The 13,055-nt window shown below is 47.0% G+C and overlaps 1 protein-coding gene across 1 annotated transcript in view; it reads left to right on the top strand.

The window, feature by feature from the left end:
* The first annotated feature begins 3,242 nt into the window (after nt 1-3,242).
* VPS11 (VPS11, CORVET/HOPS core subunit) overlaps nt 3,243-13,055 on the top strand; it is a 10,560-nt gene continuing 747 nt past the window's right edge. The window contains 16 exon segments of the mRNA XM_006758704.2: nt 3,243-3,327; nt 3,329-3,488; nt 3,992-4,140; nt 4,238-4,373; nt 4,777-4,940; nt 5,509-5,756; nt 6,430-6,631; nt 7,617-7,768; nt 8,843-9,029; nt 9,729-9,875; nt 10,235-10,423; nt 10,530-10,691; nt 10,896-11,035; nt 11,121-11,323; nt 11,454-11,625; nt 12,974-13,045. Of these exon segments, the coding sequence (XP_006758767.1) occupies nt 3,289-3,327; nt 3,329-3,488; nt 3,992-4,140; nt 4,238-4,373; nt 4,777-4,940; nt 5,509-5,756; nt 6,430-6,631; nt 7,617-7,768; nt 8,843-9,029; nt 9,729-9,875; nt 10,235-10,423; nt 10,530-10,691; nt 10,896-11,035; nt 11,121-11,323; nt 11,454-11,625; nt 12,974-13,045 (2,522 nt within the window). The 5' untranslated portion in view covers nt 3,243-3,288.

The raw sequence follows: 13,055 nt of genomic DNA, 5'->3' as shown, positions 1-13,055 counted from the left end.
AATGGACGTGGACAACAGGGGGATGACAGCATGAGTGGTGGTGAGGGAGGAGGATGGGGGTTTAATGGGGGGGATGAGGACACATTTGTAATACCTTAACTAATAAAGAATTTAAAGATAAAAAACAAAATATATATAGTTAAGAAAATAAAAAATTAACTAATTTGAAAATTTTATTTTTTTATTTCAGAGAGAAAGGGAGAAGGAAAGAGAGAGAGAAACATCAATGATGAGAGAGAATCATTGCCTCCTGCACACCACCCCCCAACCCCACTGAGGGTTGAGCCCGCAACCCAGGCCTGTGCCCTGGCCAGAAATGGAACTGTGACCTCCTGGTTCATAGGTTGACACTCAACCACCGAGACACACCAGCCAGACGCTAGTCAATTCTTGATTCTGAGTTGTGATCTCTAATTTCAAGCTAAAAATTCGAATTGCTTCTGTATCTTTAGTCCCTTCAGAACTTGAGTTCTCTGTATATAAAACTTTAATTTGTACACATAATCATTTACTGCGCAGTTTGCCTGCTTATCTTCCTCACTCTCCTGAAGTTCCTGCATTCAGACAAGTGGAACTAAAAGACAAACCCTGGTGTATGTCCCGACAAGTGGAGCTGAGGTTCACACCCCAGCAAGCAACATAATTGAAGGTTAGGGAACTGAAAAAGTTGTTTTATTTCCAAAGAACTTTGATGTGTTTGCCCAGAGTCACTTTAACCTCTCTGATACTCCATTTCTCATCAAAGATAATGATATTCTGCAGGTAACTGCTGTGAAGAGACCATGAAAAGTGAAAGCACTTTGTTAGATAGAATTCACTACACGAAATTAAGGGCTGGTTACTGTCAGTCCATTTTATGTCCCCTGTGATGGTGGTTGAGCTCCCTAAAGGGCAAGAACCATGTCTTATTGCCCAGTGGGCATGGCTCAGTGGTTGAACATCGACCTATGAACCAGAAGTTCACAGTTCAGTTCCTGGCAGGCCGTGTGCCCAGGTTGCAGGTTGGATCCGCAGTGTGGGACTTGCAGGAGGCAGCCAATCAGTGATTCTCTCTCATTATTGATGTTTCTATCTCTCCCTCTCCCTTCCTCTGAAATCAATAAAAATATATTTAAAAAATAAAGAAAAGTGTTTTGGGGGAGTGCAAAACCAAACTTCACAAATACCAATGGCCACTTTTTTTGACATACATACTTTCAAAATGACTATGTCACTTCTGTACATAGCCCTTTGTGATACACAAACAATACACCTTCAGTTTTACACGTGCACTGTTGTTTTTGATGGATTTGGGGATTGTGGGTGGCCATGGAATATCTTAGACACAGCAAGTTGTTAGATCACCAGCTCTCAAAGCTGCCACTTGCAGGTTTTTTGCTGGGTTCTGTTTATGTCCCATGCCCTGCCACTATGGAAAGGGGAAGAAAACCCAGGTTCTTGGGAGTTCCCACCCTGTTGGGATTTCCCAGCTTCTTTAAGAAACATATTTTAGCCCTGGCCTATAGCTCAGTTGGTTAGAGCATCCTCCTGATAAACCAAGGTTTCGGGTTTGATCCCCAATTAGAGCACATACAGAATCAACCAGTGATGCGTAAATAAGTGGAACAACAGGTGAACGTCCCCTCCCTCCAAAAAAAGAGAAATAAACACATGCTTTAAATGTTTATTATAAGCTATATACTCTAACAGAGGGACACAAAAATGAATATAAGAAACTGGCTATGGTGCACAGTCTGTATCTGGTGACAGATACAAACTTTTAATATTTCTCTTCTTCTACAGTTGAAAAACCAGTTTCAGACATACTAGTTCATTTATGTCTCAAAAGATCTGTTTGTTCTTATGCCAGTACCAGGCTGTTTTAATGGCCTTGTAGTATAGTTTGAGATCAAGCATTATGATCCCTCAAACTTTGTTCTTTTTTCTTAAGATTGCTGAGGCTATTAAGGGTTTTTTAGTTCCATATACATTTTTGGAATACTTGTTCTACTTCTGTGAAATATGCCATTGGTATTTAATAGGAAGTGTGTTGAATTTATAGATGGCTCTGGGTGGTATGGACATCTTAATGATGCTAGCTTTTCCAATCATAAACACGGTGCATGCTCCACTTATTTGTATCTTCCTCTATTTTTTCCTCAGTGTCCTATAGCTTTCCAAGTGCAGGTCTGTTACCTCCTTGGTTAAACTAATTCCTAGGTGATTTATTTTTTAAATATATTTATTGATTTCAGAGGAAGAGAGAAGGAGAGATAGAAACATCAATGATGAGAGAGAATCATTGATCGGCTGCTTCCTGCACACCCCCCACTGGGACCAAGTCTGAAACCCAGGCATGTGCCCCTGGTCTGTATAGAACCTGGGACCCTTCAGTCCGCAGGCTGACACTCTATCCACTGGGCCAAGCCGGCTAGGGCTAGGCACTTTATTTTTTATGTTGCAATAGTAAATGAAGTTGTTTTCTTAATTTCTCTTTCTGATAGTTCATTATTGGTGTATAAAAATACCACCTTTTTTTTTTTTTTCTCACCCGAGGACATGTTTTCACTGGTTTTTAGAGAGAAGAAGAAACATGGGGATGAGTGCCTATTTGTACCAGCCTGATGGGTGTGATTGGTCGCTTCCTGTATGCGCCCGCCACCGGAATCGAACTCCCAACCTAGGCATGTGCCCCCACTGGAAATCAAACAGGCAACCTTTCGGTGCACAGGACACTCCAATCGGGGCCAGGGCGCCACCGATTTCTGAGTGTTTATTTTGTGTAGATATTCCTCATCTTGATCCCTCAATGCCTGGGCTTTTAAAATATTTTTTAAAGTTAATTTCAGAAAGGAAGGGAGAGAGAGACAAACATCAACACATCAATGATGAGAGGATCATCCATTGTCTGCCTCCCGCCTCCGACTGGGGATCGAACCCGCAGCTGGGGGATGCGCCCCGACAGGGTATGGAACCTCGGCCCCCTGGCTCAGAGGTCGGCACCCAACCACCGAGTCTCGCCAGCCCGCAAGGGCCAGCTCTTAAGAGCATTTCAGCCAGCGCAGTGTCAGGCCGCAAATGGTAAAGTGCGGGTTCCGAGAGGTGGGCGGGATGGCCGCCCTCCTCCCGCGGCCCTAGAGGGTGGAAGGAAGGAAAGAACCGCTCCGAGGCCCCCGCCCACTCCAGCAGCCGGAAAGCTCTCCCTCGGCTCCGGAGCGCCCGGGCCTTCAGGCTCCAGGAAGCTGTGAGTCATGTGATTCCGGGCGCCTCTCACGTGACCTCCGACTGGAGGCCGGGGCTTGGGCCAAGATGGCGGCCTACCTGCAGTGGCGGCTTCGTTTTTTTTTTTTTCGTTTTCTTTGACAAGGAGGTGGTGAAGGAACCGCTGGGCAGCGATGGTCCCGCTCCCGGGCCCGCGCCTGCCGCTGGGCCCGCTGCTTCCAAGCTCCTCTGCCTCCCTCCTGGCATCACTGTCTGCGACTCCGGCCGAGGGAGCCTTGTCTTCGGAGATATCCTTCCTCTGGCGCTGTCCCTCCCCGACCCCTGCGGAGCCCCGCTGGGACGGAATCGGCCCCTCTCCCGTCGGTGGGCGCCGGGTGCCGTCTGTGGTCTGAGGGCTGGAAGAAGGCCATTCTCTCACTTGCCAACTGAGTCATCCCCGGCAATCGTTGAAGCTCCCCTGGCTTCAACTTCCTTATCTGTAAAAGGGTGTAAAATGCCAGTTTGCAGTAGAGTTATTTTAAGATCAAAGAAAGGGTGCAGGTTGGCTTTCAAAGATGAAAATGTAAGGTGTCCCTATCTCCGCTGCCCAATATCAGGGTGGCAGGTAAATGAGACTAGGAGTTTGCTGCTTTGTTCTTCACGGTGCTGCTTCCAGACTCGTCTCTAGGGAGTCCAGGAGATAATATGGACACATCCATGAAAATCTGAAGAGCTGCATGTATGTTAGTTATCTGGCTTCTGGTCTAAATGTAAGTCCCGGTGGAGAGGAGGCTCCTTGACTGCGCTGCACATATGGAAGGTCAGGTCTGGTTCTTGTCCCGCTCCCTCCAGCTTACGGGCTTCCAAGCCTACAAACTGCGGGTGACGCACCTGTACCAACTGAAGCAGCACAACATTCTGGCATCTGTTGGTGAGGATGAACAAGGCATCAACCCCCTGGTGAGTCCTGGGAAGGTAGCGGGAAAGACCCAGAGGTCTGGGAATGTTTGTTTGCTGGAGGGTGGTTAGCATTCATCCATCTGAGATCTGCCAACAGGTGAAAATCTGGAACCTCGAGAAGAGAGATGGTGGCAATCCACTCTGTACTCGAATCTTCCCTGCCATCCCTGGAACAGAGCCCACTGTTGTGTCCTGTTTGACTGTCCATGAAAATCTCAACTTTATGGCCATCGGTAAGCACAAAGAGGGCAAAGCTAAAGCTCCAGGATTCTTTTTTTTTTTTTTTTTTTTTTTTTTGAAAGACACTGTTTTAATTACACCGACAGACTCCGGGAAATAATTTCCAGATCAGAGTCCAGGATTCTTTGTAGATGTTTTTCAGAGTTGCTTCTACAGCTCATCTTTATTGTTTTCATTGGACCACCTTGTTCTGAGATATTAGAGTTTGGAATGGGAAAGGATTTAGTTTTGTTCTTTGAAAAATGAGTCAGTGAATACCTATGTCCATGTTAACCATTGGAGAAGCTGGGTATGGAGAGAGATCTCATCACTTCTGAGGCATGCTTCAAGTGGTCGTCTCCCTCTGTGCTTCCTGACCTTGCAGCTTCAATGAAGTAGTTTCCTGCTCTTGTACAGGTTTCACGGATGGCAGCGTTACCTTGAACAAAGGAGACATCACTCGGGACCGGCATAGCAAGACCCAGATTTTGCACAAGGGCAACTACCCTGTAACTGGACTGGCCTTCCGCCAAGCGGGAAAGAACACTCACTTGTTTGTTGTGACGACAGAGAACGTTCAGGTATGACCAGGACCTCCACTGTTAGGGGCAAGTGAGAAAGGCTTCTTTCTCCGTTGCTTAGGGAGCTATCACAGGAGCTGACATGAGAGGTAGGATTCTGACATTTGTCATCATGTGGCCCCGAGTCATTCGCTGAGCATATTTCTTCATTTGAGAGCAGGAAGAGTTAGAGTGAGGAGAAGAGCTCTGGGCTTGTAGGAAAAGACCTGGATTTTTTCTGACTAACTTGTGAAGTGACATTGGACAAGTTGCTTTACTTCCCTGGATCCTGTTGCTCCTAATTTATAACAGCCTACTCTCAGGAATAGTCTTTTGATAAAATAATAAAAGATTGTATTTCTCTTACTTGCAGAATTCCTGTAGCAGGTAGTGACAGTATATACAGAAGGAGGAAAGGTGGTCTCTGCTTAGTAGATGGGTGATGGCTAATGGAGAAGGCAAGCGACAGGGAAAGTCTTAGGGGGCTGAGAATGAGAAAGAGTTAGTACGGAGGTGGGAATACCTTTGAGAAGGCTGAGATGCCGCCGTCTCAGAGGGTGCCTGATAACCCCTTTCTTACTTCTCGAAGTCCTATATAGTTTCTGGAAAGGACTACCCTCGTGTGGAGTTGGACACCCACGGTTGTGGCCTGCGCTGCTCAGCCCTAAGTGACCCTTCTCAGGACCTGCAGTTCATTGTGGCCGGGGATGAGTGTGTCTACTTGTACCAGCCTGATGAACGTGGGCCCTGCTTCGCCTTTGAGGGCCATAAACTCCTTGTTCACTGGTTCAGAGGCTACCTTGTCATTGTCTCCCGTGACCGGAAGGTTTCTCCCAAGTAAGAACTCCGGGGAAAGGGAAAGGGAGAGGGCTGTGCTTGATCCCCAGAATTGACCTGATCTAAAAACCCTACTACCTGGATCCTGTCAGTCTCCTACTTTGGTTTTATGTAGATTGTGCTTACACCTAGAATCAGTTACAATGTTTATACTGAAAAATGTGTTGTGCTGCAGACATTTGTTGAGCAGTCCTGATGCCCTAGAATGTTCCAGAGAATTTTGGACATGGTATTGATTTTTGTGCTCTTTAGTAAAAATAAATTGGGGCAGAGGAATGAGGGATTAAGTAGTCAAAAACAGTCTCTCGCCGAAACCGGTTTGGCTCAGTGGATGGAGCGTCGGCCTGCGGACTGAAAGGTCCCAGGTTCGATTCCGGTCGGGGGCATGTACCTGGGTTGCGGGCACCTCCCCAGTGGGAGATGTGCAGGAGGCAGCTGATCGATGTCTCTCTCTCATCGATGTTTCTAACTCTCTATCTCTCTCCCATCCTCTCTGTAAAAAATCAATAAAATATATTTAAAAAAAAAAACAAAAAAAAAAAACAGTCTCTCCCCCTTCCTCTCTCCCTAAAATCAATCAATAAAAAAATCAAAGTGGCCATTGGAAAGGAAATAGAGGGGAAGCTGAGGCAGAGAAGGTACAAATGTCTGGTGCTTTTTCTTTCCCACACAGGTCAGAGTTTACCAACAGGGACTCACAGAGCTCCGACAAGCAGATTCTCAACATCTATGACCTGTGCAACAAGTTTATAGCCTATAGCGCTGTCTTTGAGGATATAGTGGATGTGCTTGCTGAGTGGGGCTCCCTGTACGTGCTGACGCGGGATGGGCGGGTCCACGCACTGCAGGAGAAGGACACACAGACCAAACTGGAGGCAAGGCCACCAGGTTCCCAGCGCTGGCCATAGGCACCCAGATACTGCTGTAGGGACAGGCTCCCAAGACACGTTGGCCAGAGTGTATCCTTCTCTTTGGGTCATAGCCTTACTCAGCTCCCTTGGGGTAGAAGTACAAGGTAAATGGCCTGGGATGAGGCTTTAGAGCAAGCATGTCAAACTCGCAGCCCGTGGGCCACATGCAGCCCATAATGAATATTTTTGTGGCTCAGCCAATATAACAGTATGTAAGAAATGTTTTAATAGAAATTTCTTAATTTTTACAATATCCTGTAATACATAATTATTAATAACAAACTATAACTGACTGATTGCTATAATCGTGTTGCAATCATTTCCCTTACGCGCAGGCGCACCATTTCTCTCCACTAACACTAGCAGCGAATATTTTAGCAGCCAATGGCCACATTATTAGTCTTGTACTGACTTGTTTGGTGTGCGCAACAGGAAATATTTCACTTTCGGAGAACAAGAGAATAGGTTTATTTGCTTATTTGTGCAGTTATTCAGTGTCTGGTAAGTTAATGTTCAAGAAAAAAATATTAATTTTTATTAAAATGTTCTATTATTTTATGTTAACGATGACTCATTTATTTCAGCCCTTTGTATCCAGCATGTCTATCGAAACAAACCTAGGTTTCTTTGAAAATTGAAGCTGTAGTTTTTTTTGCAGCCCACATACACTTCAACCTTTTTTATTTGGCCCGTGTTAGCCTTTGAGTCTGACATGCTTGCTAGAGGGAAGTAATGGCTAGGAGCCTGAGCCCACTTTCAGGGTCCACTCTCTGCAAAGAGCCTTAGGAGATAACCTGATGTTGGTCTTGGGGGTATCAGAGGTCTTACCCTGCTAGGATTTAGGCAGATAGGAACTTCAGGACTGTCTGGCATGTGTGTTGTGGGTTCATTCTGGGGAGGTGTCGCCTCAGGACTGCATCTACCAATTTTCCAATCTCTTTCCTTCCAGATGCTGTTTAAGAAGAACCTATTTGAGATGGCGATTAACCTGGCCAAGAGCCAGCACCTGGATAGTGATGGGTTGGCCCAGATCTTCATGCAGTACGGGGACCATCTCTACAGCAAGGGCAACCATGATGGGGCAGTTCAACAGTATATCCGGTCAGTCAAAGGGTGCTTAAGGGTTTTTAGCTCTGAATGCAGAGACAGGCAGCCAGGTAGACTAATACCTGTGCTCAGGGGAAGGGAATGGACTCCACCAGGAACCTTCCTTTTTTTCTGCAGAAACTGTGATGCCTTGAGGGAGAAGACAGTATGTGGAAGAGAATTTTTAGGGTGAAATATTACATGACCAGTATGTGATTGAGCTTAATGAACACCTATTATTTTAAACTGCAGTTTGGCCTTTGTTAATATTCATTTTTACCTAATTCTCCCACACATTCTTTCCTCGGTATTAATTCTTGGAATTTCCTGCCCTAATAAGGGGTGTTAAGACCCTTTCTAGCTTCTTTCCCAACTTCTCTAGAATTCCTGTTTTCAGCCAATTTTAAGAATTAATACTCTGGAGGCTTGTTACTCATGTGGTCCACAGTTTAGCAGCATCAATATCACCTGGGACTTCGTTGGAAATGCAGGCTCTCTCGGGCCTCTCTGCAGCCCTGTTGAAAAAGAATTTGCATTTTAAGAAGATTTGCAAGTGCCCGGCTTGTGTGGCTCAGTAGTTGAGTGTCAACCCATGAACCAAGAGGTCCCTGATTTGATTCCCTGTCAGGACACATACCCAGGTTACTGGCTCGATCTTGGTGTGGGGCATGCAGGAGGCAGCTGATTGATATGTCTCTCTCATCACTGTTTCTGTCTCTTTATTCCTCTTCCTTTCTCTCTCTCAAATCAATAAAAATATTTTTTTAAAAAGGAAGATCTGCCGAAACCGGTTTGGCTCAGTGGATAGAGCATCGGCCTGCGGACTGAAAGGTCCCAGGTTCGATCCCGGTCAAGGGCATGTACCTGGGTTGCGGGCACATCCCCAGTAGGAGATGTGCAGGAGGCAGCTGATTGATGTTTCTCTCTCGTCGATGTTTCTAACTCTCTATCTCTCTTTCTTCCTCTCTGTAAAAACTCAATAAAATATATATTTAAAAAAAAAAGGAAGATCTGCAAGTGATTCCTGTGCATGTGAAAGTTTGAAAAGTACACTGATCCGGCTGCTTCTTTATGCATGTGTCTCCCTAGAACCATTGGAAAGTTGGAACCATCATATGTGATCCGCAAGTTTCTGGATGCCCAGCGTATCCACAACCTGACTGCCTACCTGCAGACCCTGCACCGGCAGTCCCTGGCCAATGCCGACCACACCACCCTGCTGCTCAACTGCTACACCAAGCTCAAGGACAGCTTGAGGCTAGAGGAGTTCATCAAGGTGCAGGCGGGGGTCGGGGGTGGAGCAGAAAGGGTATCCCTTAAGGCCTCCACTGAGCACAAGGTGGCACCCCCAGGGCTTGCCCTTCTTCAGTAGGATGTAGGGAGAGGAAAGAGCTGATCTTATTTGGGGACCAGGAAGGACCCTCTGGCCTATAAACTGGGAAGAGGAATAGCGTTTCCCGCCAGTTCTCTCCTGTCTCCCTTCTTGCTTTATGATGCCAGAACTTCCCTCAGTATCTAAGCCCAGGGAAATAATAGTGGGGTACCCCTTTGTCCCCAGAGGAGTCCCTCTAAGTCAGTGATGGTGAACCTATGACACTCATTTTTTTGGTTGATTTTTCTTTGTTAAATGGCATTTAAATATATAAAATAAATATCAAAAATATAAGTCTTTGGTTTACTATGGTTGCAAATATCAAAAAATTTCTATATGTGACACAGCACCACACTTAAGTTAGGGTTTCTCAAAATGCTGACACGCCCAGCTCAAAAGGTTCGCCATCACTGCTCTAAGTAGTAGGGGCAGAGGAAAACTTTGGCTCTTAGGAACTTTCTGAGAGGCAGAGGAGCATACTATTTTAAAAGTGTGGACTTTATTATTATCTTAAGAATCTGGTCTTGAATCAGACGCATGTGTCCTGTCCTTTCCCTGACCACACCCTCTTCTGTGCGTGATGCTGTGTACCGTTCCCGGCAGACAAAGAGCGAGAGTGAAGTCCACTTTGACGTGGAGACAGCCATCAGGGTGCTGCGGCAGGCTGGCTACTACTCCCACGCCCTCTACTTGGCTGAGCACCATGCACACCACGAGTGGTACTTGAAGATCCAGCTGGAGGACATTAAGGTAGGGGAGACGCTTTTTTCCCCGTCATTTTCGTGGAGGTGTTTTCATGTGTGTGTTTTTGTTAATCCTCACCGGAGGATATTTTATTCATTGATTTTTAGAGAGAATGGAAGGGAGGGAGGGAGACAGACAGACAGACAGACATCCATCAGTGTGAGGAGAGACACATAGATTGGTTGCCTTCTGAACTCAGTGTCCAGGCTCATGCTCTAACCACTGAGCACACAGGTCAGGGCACTAGGGGAGACTCTTGACTCATAGTTCTGTTCTTTCTCTAGGACATTGGGAATGGTGACAGTGCTCTCTCCTAGTGGGTGAGACAGGAACATGCCGTTACTCTGCCCTTTACATCTCCACAGAACTACCAGGAAGCCCTTAGGTACATTGGCAAGCTGCCTTTTGAGCAGGCAGAGAGCAACATGAAGCGCTATGGCAAGATCCTCATGCACCACATACCAGAGCAGATGACCCAGTTGCTGAAGGGACTTTGTACCAACTATCGGCCCAGCTTTGAAGGTCAAGGTGGCAGGGAGTCACCAGGCCGCAGGGTGAGGCCCTGGGAGAATGGCTGTTGGACAGCAGGGATCACCTTTGGGGCATTTTAGGTACCAAGCTCACTCACTCCGCCTCCTCTCTCCTCCATTGCCATCTTAGGCCAACTCAGAGGAGTTCATCCCCATCTTTGCCAACAACCCACGAGAGTTGAAAGCTTTCCTAGAGCACATGAGTGCAGTACAGCCCGACTCACCACAGGGCATCTACGACACGCTCCTTGAACTACGACTACAGAACTGGGCCCATGAGAAGGATCCACAGGTGAGGCCTGGTAAAAACTGCAGGAGGTACTGAAGACAGTTCTTCCATCTTTCGTGGTTGCTTTGGCTGCCTTCTATAGACCAGTAACACCTCACCATTGGTGGGCAGATGGCCCTCAGTAAGGAGATTGGACTGAGGAGAAGAGTTGACTTGCCTTCCCCCAAGAGGCCTTGTGTCCAGCAGCTCTCCTCTCTCCTGCCCCAGGTCAAAGAGAAGCTTCACGCAGAGGCGATCTCCCTCCTGAAGAGTGGCCGCTTCTGCGACGTCTTTGACAAGGCCCTGGTCCTGTGCCAGATGCACGACTTCCAGGATGGGGTCCTGCACCTCTACGAGCAGGGGAAGCTGTAAGTTTGGGGAATGTCAGGGAAGCGGGAAGGGTCCAAGTAATTTTCCAGGGACAGCCCCTGAGGTGTGCCTGACCTCGCATAGGTATCAGCAGATGATGCACTACTACATGCAGCATGAGCAGTACCGGCAGGTGATCGAGGTGTGCGAGCGCCATGGGGAGCAGGAGCCCTCTCTGTGGGAACAGGCGCTCAGCTACTTTGCCCGCAAGGAGGAGGACTGCAAGGAGTACGTGGCAGCTGTGCTCAAGCATATTGAGAACAAGAACCTCATGCCACCACTTCTAGGTACTCGGGAGGACAGGGTGGGTGGGTAGGTGCCAACTGCTGAAAATCAGGGGCACTGGGGCAGAAACACTTCAACCCTGTCCAGTGGGTACTGCTCGGTTCATTGTTTCCTCCTGGACCCCAATCTCAGTGGTGCAGACCCTGGCCCACAACTCCACCGCCACCCTGTCTGTCATCCGGGACTACCTGGTCCAGAAACTGCAGAAACAGAGCCAGCAGATTGCACAGGACGAGCTCAGGGTGCGGCGGTATCGAGAGGAGACCACCCGCATCCGCCAGGAGATCCAGGAGCTCAAGGCGAGGTACTGGCATCTGGACAGGTGGAGGGGTCCAGGGGATAACCTTGTCCTTCACAGGGTGTCATTAAATGCTTTCAAAGACAAAAGATTATACGGAGTGTGTTTGAGCATTTCATGCATGAAGATATTTTATTGGAGGAATTCCAAAAAAGATTGTTATTTGTCGCGCTTTGGAGGATATTATCTAGTATAGGTACTTTTTGTTCTGTATTTGCTTCTCTGTATTTTACATTTTCTAAACACACATCTAAGTTGTGTAGTTAGAAGCCAGTCAGAAGTAAAAACTTTGCTTTAGAAAATACAAAGCCCTTACTCATTTGGCTCAGTGGATAGAGCATCAGCCTGCGGACTGAAGGGTCCCAGGTTGGATTCCGGTCAAGGGCATGTACCTTGGTTGCGGGCACATCCCCAATAGGGCGTGTGCAGGAGGCAGCTGATTGATGTTTCTCTCTCATCGATGTTTCTAACTCTCTAGCCCTCTCCCTTCCTCTCTGTAAAAACATCAATTAAAACATATTTAAAAAAGAAATACAAAAAGTGGCCTGGCCAGTGTGGCTCAGTTGGTTGATCATCATCCTATGGACCAGGAGGTTGCCCAGTCAGGGCACATGCCTGGTTGCAGGCTCAACTCCCAGTAGGGGGTGTGCAGGAGGCAGCCGATCAATGTTTTTCTCTCATTGATGTTTCTCTCTCTCTCCCTCTCCCTTCCTCTCTCTCAAGTAAATAAGAACATCTTTTTTAAAAGAAAAACGATTATATGTATATATAGTAGACATTAATGCTAACTCTTTAAATATTATTTGCCCTTAATATTGTAAAATGTTTATTAGAGAACAATCCCACAAATATTTACTGAGCCCCTATTATGTTCCTCAACCACTGAGCCATGCTGGCCAGGCCCAAGTACTGTTAGCAGCACAGTGGAGCTTACATTGTAGAGGTAGAGACAGACAGTTAACGTATTAAATAAGCAACATGTTATAGTATGTCAGATGGTGTTAAGTTCAAAGAAGAAAATTGAGGAAAGGAAGTAGGGTGAGGAATGTGTGTGTGAGAATTTCTAAGGTGTTCGGGAAAGGCCTCTCTGAAAGGGCCACATCTGAGTAAAGACCTGAAAACAGTTTTGTGGCAACTGTGAGGCTGAAAGAGAAAAGTATCCCTTGGGTGGTTGGGCCTCCTGGAACATGCTGACACTGCAGGCCCAGCACGTTGTCTCCTGACCTTCATAAGGTGGTAGGAGAGCAGGGCCCGGATCTCTCTCCTTCAGGACTCCAGCTGCCTTCTCTCTCAGCTTGGCTGTGGGCCCTGCCCTCACTGTTTGCCACTCCTTTCTGGTCTCCCTTGCCTGTAGTCCGAAGATTTTCCAGAAGACCAAGTGCAGCATCTGTAACAGTGCCTTGGAATTGCCCTCAGTCCACTTTCTGTGGACACTC

Source organism: Myotis davidii, unplaced genomic scaffold (assembly GCF_000327345.1).
Source record: "Myotis davidii unplaced genomic scaffold, ASM32734v1 scaffold355, whole genome shotgun sequence".
NCBI lineage: Eukaryota > Metazoa > Chordata > Mammalia > Chiroptera > Vespertilionidae > Myotis > Myotis davidii.
Note: the sequence above shows the minus strand (reverse complement) of the source record. Positions and strands in the feature narration are given on the sequence as shown.